The sequence below is a fragment of the Prionailurus viverrinus genome, chromosome E2 (assembly GCF_022837055.1).
Source record: "Prionailurus viverrinus isolate Anna chromosome E2, UM_Priviv_1.0, whole genome shotgun sequence".
NCBI classification, from domain to species: domain Eukaryota; kingdom Metazoa; phylum Chordata; class Mammalia; order Carnivora; family Felidae; genus Prionailurus; species Prionailurus viverrinus.
This window is the reverse complement of record NC_062575.1, coordinates 44267851-44275707: the sequence shown is the minus strand read 5'-3', so window position 1 is coordinate 44275707 and position 7857 is coordinate 44267851. Positions and strand designations below refer to the sequence as shown.

The window sequence follows — 7857 nt, the reverse complement described above, 5'->3', positions numbered from 1 at the left end:
CTAGGATGGATTATCTGAAGTTCAGCAATGATTTAAGAGTAACTGGAAGGTTTTTTTTATTCACTAGTTCATTCAACCATAGTAGAATAGGTCATATCAAATTTCATGCTACCAATGCTGTACTAAAGTTTCCTACCTTTTCTGAATTGGCCACCAATCCCGAGTATTCTGATATTATAAACACAAGAGTGACAAATGAAGGCTTTCCTATGTTTTCTGAATTCCATTATGAATTCTGTAATACGAGAATATTTTCTAAAGGCCTACAAGATTTTTTACATACAGGTTTTTCATTAGCATAAATTCTGATGCTAAATAATGTTTGAGTCATACATAAAGGACTCCCCAAATTCCTTAAATTCTTAGGGTTTCACACCCATATGGTTTCTCTGATTGCTTTAAGGGCTGAACTGTATCTAAAGTCCTTCCCACATTTTTTACACTTAAAGGGTTTCTCACCAGTGTGCAACCTCTGATGTTCAGTAAGGAAGGAATTAAGTCTAAAGGTCTTGCCACATTCCTTACATTCAAAGGGTTTCTCACCAGTATGAATTCTCAGATGTTGAACTAGGTAAGAGCCAGAACTAAAGGCCTTCCCACACTCCTTACACTCATAGGGTTTCTCACCAGTATGAATTCTGCCACGTTGTACAAGGTATGAGGCACAACTGTTTTTCCACATTCCTTACATTTATAGGGTTTCACATCACCATGAATTTTCTGATGCTGTGTAACACGTACATGTACTCGAAAGGTCTTTCCACATTCCTTACATTCGTAGGGTTTCTCACCAGTATGAATCCTCTGATGTTGAACAAGGTATGAGCCAGCACTAAGAGCCTTGCCGCACTCCTTACACTCATAGGGTTTCTCACCTGTATAAAGTCTTTCATGTTGAACAAGGTATGAGGCACGACTAAAGGCTTTCCCACATTCCTTGCATTCATAGGGCTTTACCCCTGCATGAATTCTCTGAGGCGCATTAAGAAATGAACTAAGTCTAAAGGCCTTTCCACATTCCTTACATTCATAAGGTTTCTCACCAGTATGAATTCTCTGATGTTTAACAAGGGGTGAGCTACTACTAAAGGCCTTCCCACATTCTTTACATTCATAGGGTTTCTCACCAGTATGAATTCGCTGATGTTGAACAAGGTATGAGAAGGTACTAAAGGCCTTCCTACATTCTTTACACAAAAGGTTTTTACCAGTATGAATACTCTGATGCTGAAGAAGTTTTCCATACACTATAAAAGCGTTCCCACATTTCTTACATTCATAGGGTTTCTCACCGCTATGGATTCTTTGATGTTGAACAAGGTATGAGCTACTATAAAAAGCTTTTCCACATTCCCCACATTCATAAGCTTTCTTAGCAGTATGACTACTCTGAGGTACAGTAAATTATGGCTACTACCAGAGGTCCTCCCACATTCCTTGCATTCATATGGTTTCTCGCCAGTATGAATTCTCCCATGTTTAACAAAGCCTGAGCCTCTAATAAAAGCCTTCCCACATTCTTTACATTCATAGACTTTCTTAACAGTGTGAGTTCTCTGATGTTGAACAAGGTACGAAAAGGTACTAAAGGACTTCCCACATTCCTTACATTTACAAGGTTTCTCACCAGTATGAAATCTCTGATGTACAGTGAGCCGATGTCCATTACTAAAGTTCTTCCCACATTCTTTGTATTTGTAGGGTTTTTCACTAAAATGTGTTCTCTCACGTTGAACAGGGTTTGAGTACTGGTAAAAAGTCTTCCCACATTCCTGATATTCATATGATTGCTCTCTATTATGAATTCTCGGATGTAAAGCAAAAGATGTATATTTCTCAATGGTGGGCATTTCTTTATTGCTGTCTCATCCTTCGACTGAGAATCTGAAAGAAAACAAAAAACAAATATCTGTTTTCCTATATGAGAAAATACAGGAATAGATTTCTCTGGAAGAAAAGAGACTAAAAATATCCATTAGATATCAAAAGCCTAGATTATACTAAAATACTGTTATAAAAATTTTTCCAAGGTCAAAGAGAAATGCAGAGACTAGTGAGAGTTTATTTAAAATAGTAAGGTTGGGGATAAAATAGGTTTCATTTCTGATATTTAAGTGTGGATCAGGATCTTTGAGGAGCATGTTGAAAAACTGTACCCACACACCATCCCAGACCTCCTGAATCAGAAGACACAGGGCAAGTTCTGGGCACGAATATGTTTAACATTTCTAACAAATGTTTCTGATACAGATAAAATTTCATTTACCCCCACTGTGACTTCTCTTTACACTTTGAATAAAATCCATGTATCTCTCATTAATATGATTCCTGCTTACCTATCAGCCCTCATATCAAGTCAGAATTTTCTTTGTTCCCTCTTTACCTCACTTTCCCCCCTCAGCACTTGGAATGTGTCACAAGTTTTCTCATCGTTTGGCTCCATCTGCAGGTGATGGTAATCTCCCCCAAATTCTCTGGCATGTGTTGTTTGCAGACTGGATCTTTCTCATCCTATATATGTTTAAGGTGAAATATCACTTTATCAGGAATACTGTAAATTGCTGACCTTGTCTAAGGATGCCCATGTCTTTAGCTTCTGTTATAACACTTAATTCTTGTAATTCCAACCTGTTTTCAATTACACAATTATTTCTCTTTGCTAAAAGTTTTAATTTATTTCCCCCACACCTACCTGTGGTTGATAGTATTTTGGTCTTCATGGCCTTTGCCATTATCATGCCTGTGAATATGTTGCATCACATGACAAAAGATATATAATTAAGGTTACTAATCAGTTGATTTGAGATGGAGAAATCAACCTGGCTTGCCTGGATAATTCCCTAAAGAGCAGAGCTTTCTCCTGGCTGAGGGCAGAAAGGGAGCCAGGGACATTCAAAGTGTGAGAAGGACAAGACTTGCTGGTTGCTGGCCGGAAGATGGAGGGGACCACATGGAAAGTGTGAGAAGGAAATAAATTCTGCCAATAACCAGTGAGCCTAGAAGGCCCTATGCCCTAAAGAACTGTAGTCGCAGCTGATACTCGGATTTAGCCATCCTGTGCTGAACTGGTCTACAGAACTATGGGATAATAAAGGACTGTAGTCTTAAGCTGCCAAATGTGTGGTAATTTGTTACAAAGCAATAGAAAACAAACACTTTCCCCCAAAGCAGGCCCAACCCCTGTGTCATTCAGCACTGAACTATAACCCCCTAGCACACAGCAGAAATTGATTGCAAAAAAAAAAAAGAAAAAAAAAAAAAAAGACAAATCTCCAGACAAAAAAAAAGAATTAGGATATAGTTAAAAGACAATGTCATACAAATAATTCACCAATAATCCATTAATATAAAATAGAGAATCCTTTACGAAATAATTTCTGGAATGAGGCAGGGAAGGTGTAAGGTATCTTTGCCAAAAAGTCAGGTACATTTCCAAGACTCCTAGGTTTCTCCAAGAAACAGAAGAGACTTAACACGGAGCTCTGGATGACAAATGCAATGACAAAAGGGATACATGACTGATTATCTTGAATTATACATTCTGAATCAGTGATGATGGATAAAAGATGAGTCCATCATAATTCTTGCAAGAGAACAGAAAAATAATTTTTAATCTCTGTTGTTGAATAATCTCCTACTTAGAAAAAGTATTTACTAGCGAAGACTCAAATAATTCCTTTTCCTCTTTTCACTGGAGCTATGTTTCCAGTTAACCAAAAGTACTGGTTTAGAAAACTAATAAATATTTACACAAGAAATACCAGTAACGAAGTATCTTCCTACAAATAATGCTTTTTCTTATTTTTTTAAGTTTATTTATTTTGAGAGAGAGAGAGAGAGTGTTTGAGAGCAGGGGAGGGGCAGAGAGAGGGAGAATCCCAAGGAAAGCGGGCTCTGCACTGACAGCCTGTCATGGCAATGCCGGCTTCAGATCCTCTGTCCACAACCCGCCCCCCCCCCCAGCTCCTCCCCGGCATGCGCACACTCTCAAAAATAAACATTAAAAAAATACTGCTAGCAATTTGAAAACCATGTCACAGTGTTGCTGTAAGAATCAATAAGGCAATACATGTAAAATACCTAGAACGGTGTCAGGCATAGGGTACAGACTTCGTGTTACTTTACTGCAGTCACTTCTGCTGTTACCACCGCCACCAGCACCACCACCACTGGCTGCCTAAGAGACAATGATCAAAAAGGGGAGGGGCTCCTGGGCGGCTCAGTCGGTTGGGCTTCCGACTTCGGCTCAGGTCATGATCTCACGGTTCGTGAGTTCAAGCCCCGCAACGGGCTCTGGGCTGACAGCTCAGAGCCTGGAACCTGCTTCGGATTCTGGGTCTCCCTCTCTCTCTGCCCCTCCCCTGCTCATGGTCTGTCTCTCTTACTCTCAAAAATGAATAAATGTTTTAAAAAATTAAAAAAAAAGGGGGGGGGGGTCCTGCATGGCATGAGCAAACTGAACAAGATTTCATACCTCCCCTGACAAATTTTCAGTTAATGACTTTTCTTCTTAGGTCTACAAGAAAACACAAAATAAAGGATACTTACTCGTTCCTCTACTATATCAACTATCTACATCCAAATCCACTGTCACCATTTTTTCTTGTGCACAAAATTCCACCATCTTACCCCTCCAGGTCAAGGCCGTTGCTGCTATAATAATTTCCTCCTCCCATTTCACCCATTTTGACCACTCAAATGGAACCATTCCCATCATTAATCATGCAGGTGTAACCCCATGTCCCAACCAACACCATCTCTTCGTGAGCAAATGCCACTGCAGAGCCCTTTCATGGCTACCTCACCCCGTTCTGCTTACACCGGGCCTGTCAGGCTTTCACTCCTGGATCCCGCTGAGAATTTCCCCTTCTGGGAAGGCCACACCTCAAACTCAACGCTCATGTCTTAATTCATGTTTCAGTAATCATTCCTCCATCTTGAAACGTTTTCTTCATTTGCCTTTGCTGGTACCACTTTCCCGTTTTAATTCTACCTCAAAACATGCTTCTTCTCAGTAGTCTCTTTTGTGGCATCCTCTGACGGATGTAACTGTGACACTCCTCTACCCGCCCTGGCTCTCTGGGAGACCTCATGCAGCGCCATGGCTTTAAATACCAGCCACAGGAGTGCCGGGTGGCTCAGTCGGTTAAACGCTGGACTTTGCTAAGGTCACGATCTCACGGTTCGTGGGTTCGAGCCCCGTGTCGTGCTCTGTGCTGACAGCTCAGAGCCTGGAGCCTGCTTCGGATTCTGTGTCTCCCTCTCTCTCGGCACCTCCCCGGCTCTATCTCTCTCTCAAAAATAAATAAACATTACAATTTTTTTTTATAAATAAGTAAATAAATACCAGCCATAAGCCAATAAAACTCAACTGCTATTGTCAGCCCATCTTCTCAACTTCAGGCTTCATATTCAACAGCCTACTCAGCCTTCTAATCGGATGACTTATGACCATCTCAGACTTAACATATTCAAAGCACACATATTTCAATTGGCTCTCCGTCCTGCCTTTTCCCTCTTTCCCATCTGAGGCAACTGTCACCATTCGCCCGCTCAAGCCAAAACGTGCTCATCCTTCTTAACGTCCCTCTTCCTCCACACTCATTTATAAGCCACCAGCATGCTGTGAGTTCTATGCTCAAAGTAGCTTCTTGCCACTTTCCACCACCAACACTCGAATCCAAACCACTAGCGCCCCCAGTCTGCACTACCGAAGTGGCCTCCCAGCAGCTTTTCCTCTCCTGACCCTTGTCCCCATTCACGCAACCCTCTCTGCATCTGTGCAGGAAAAAGCAGAAGGGAGTGATGGACGGTATCTGCAGACCCGAGAACCTCAAAATAGCCATTTTCATCCGGAAGATTAGCAGACTAATTGGAGAGGCACGAGCCATCTGGGGTGCTTGGTAAGGTTTGACGTGGTTGGAAGCTGATTTATCAGGGAGGGAGGAAAGAGGGTTGTGATTAGGCAGAGGCAGCTAAAGGGCTTAAGGGGTAGTTGGAAAAGGTTTATCTCCTCATTTGGAGAGTCTGGTTGAAGAGTAGGTGAAAATTCTTTATATAGTTTTGCAACTTCTCTGTAAGCCTGAAGTTATTATTTTAAAATGTTTTGCTTCTTTCTGCTCAAGGTGTTTATAAGGCTATCTGCCTGGAGTACCTGAGTGGCTCAGTCGGTTAAGTGTCCAACTTTGGCTCAGGTCATGATCTCATGGTTCGCGAGTTCGGGCCCCACGTCGGGCTCTGTGCTGACAGCTCGGAGCCTGGAGCTGCTTCAGATTCTGTGTCTCCCTCTCTCTCTGCCCCTCCCCTGCTCACGCTCTCTCTCCCTCTCTCTCTTAAAAATAAACATTAAAAAAATTTTTTAAGGATATCTTCCTTATAGTAATTCATTAAGCTGTGTATTTTAATATGCTTTTCTAGTTTTTATCTCATTTAACAAAAGTGTTTTTTTTTTAATTTAAAATTGGAAAAATATAAATTACATCATGCCTTCTAGTCACTTTCAGGAAAGAATCCAAATTCCTGATAATTAACAAAAATATATACAAGACTTGGCCTCTTCCGACATTCTCCCTTTTTTCTTGTTGCTTACCCCCCTCACTAATTCTGTTCTGGTCTGTTTATTGCTCCCGAATCACCAAAGCTCACTCCCACCTCAAAGCATGTACATTTGCGGTTCACGCTGCCTGGAATGTTCTATATAATCATATAGCCTACGCCCTTCTTGTTCTTGTCTCTGCTCCGTTATCACCACCTCTGAATATACAAATAAATCTAAATGCAGGCGAGGAGCTGAAAGCAGTCAAATTCAAGATGCAATGGAAATACTGCACTATGAAAGAGAAGAGGCCCAATAAAATGACAGGGAAATAAGAGGTGAATGAGTGTTAAAATTTGCAAAGACAAAGTTTCTTTAGACATTTTGGTGAGATATTCCTCTTTCTCCCAAGTTTCAGGCTTTTCTATGCAGGCCTTGCTTGGGCTCCCTTTGAAGGGACAGTTCCAGGCAACATCTCAGAAAAGTGCCTCCTCCCTGACCCAATGAGGGCTTCTCTACCCGATGGGATCTTACTCACCTGTGCACGGTCTTCTTTGATCTTCCCTCACTATCATCCAGGGCTCTTTCCATCACTCCGATAAAGTAATCACATGTGGTTTAAAAAGGGAACGTCCAGGGGCGCCTGGGTGGCGCAGACGGTTAAGCATCCGACTTCAGCCAGGTCACGATCTTGCGGTCCATGAGTTCGAGCCCCACGTCAGGCTCTGGGCTGATGGCTCAGAGCCTGGAGCCTGTTTCCGATTCTGTGTCTCCCTCTCTCTGCCCCTCCCCCGTTCATGCTCTGTCTCTCTCCCAAAAATAAATAAACGTTGAAAAAAAAATTTTTTTTTTAAATAGGGAATGTCCAGCTTACAAGGTAAGAATGTCATACAAGGTAGAAAAGAAATAAAATATGAATTAACAAATACTTTGAGCTTAGAACTTGGAATAAACTAGAGTCAAAATGATATTGATAAGTATTTCTGGGAAGGGCAAGGGGATTCAAGAATCCAGACAGATGGGGAAAAGCTTTTGAGTGAAATCTACTTCTCTCTCTCTCTCTCTTGCATCTTGACAGAAAGCATGACCTTGTAATTGAGAACACAGACCATGGAACCAGAGCGCTGCATTCAAATTCCTGCTTCTGCCTCCTACCAGCTGTGTGACCTTGGGAAACTCACTTAAACTCACTGTGCTCCAACATGCTTATCTGAAATGGTTACAAAAATAGTACCCATGACACAGGATGGTTGTGAGGATAGAGATCAGTTAATACAAATCAAACACAAAAATGTAGGGTGTAGAATAGTGATTGGTACATA

At 41.5% G+C, this 7857-nt stretch overlaps 1 protein-coding gene across 1 annotated transcript; it reads right to left on the bottom strand.

Annotated features, from left to right (window-relative positions):
* Positions 1 to 370: 370 nt before the first annotated feature.
* On the bottom strand, positions 371 to 7126 carry LOC125152559 (zinc finger protein 30-like). The gene is given in 4 exon segments (XM_047834639.1): positions 371 to 663; positions 666 to 1389; positions 4126 to 4177; positions 7074 to 7126. Coding segments are annotated over 4 exon segments (1122 nt in total).
* Positions 7127 to 7857: the final 731 nt, after the last annotated feature.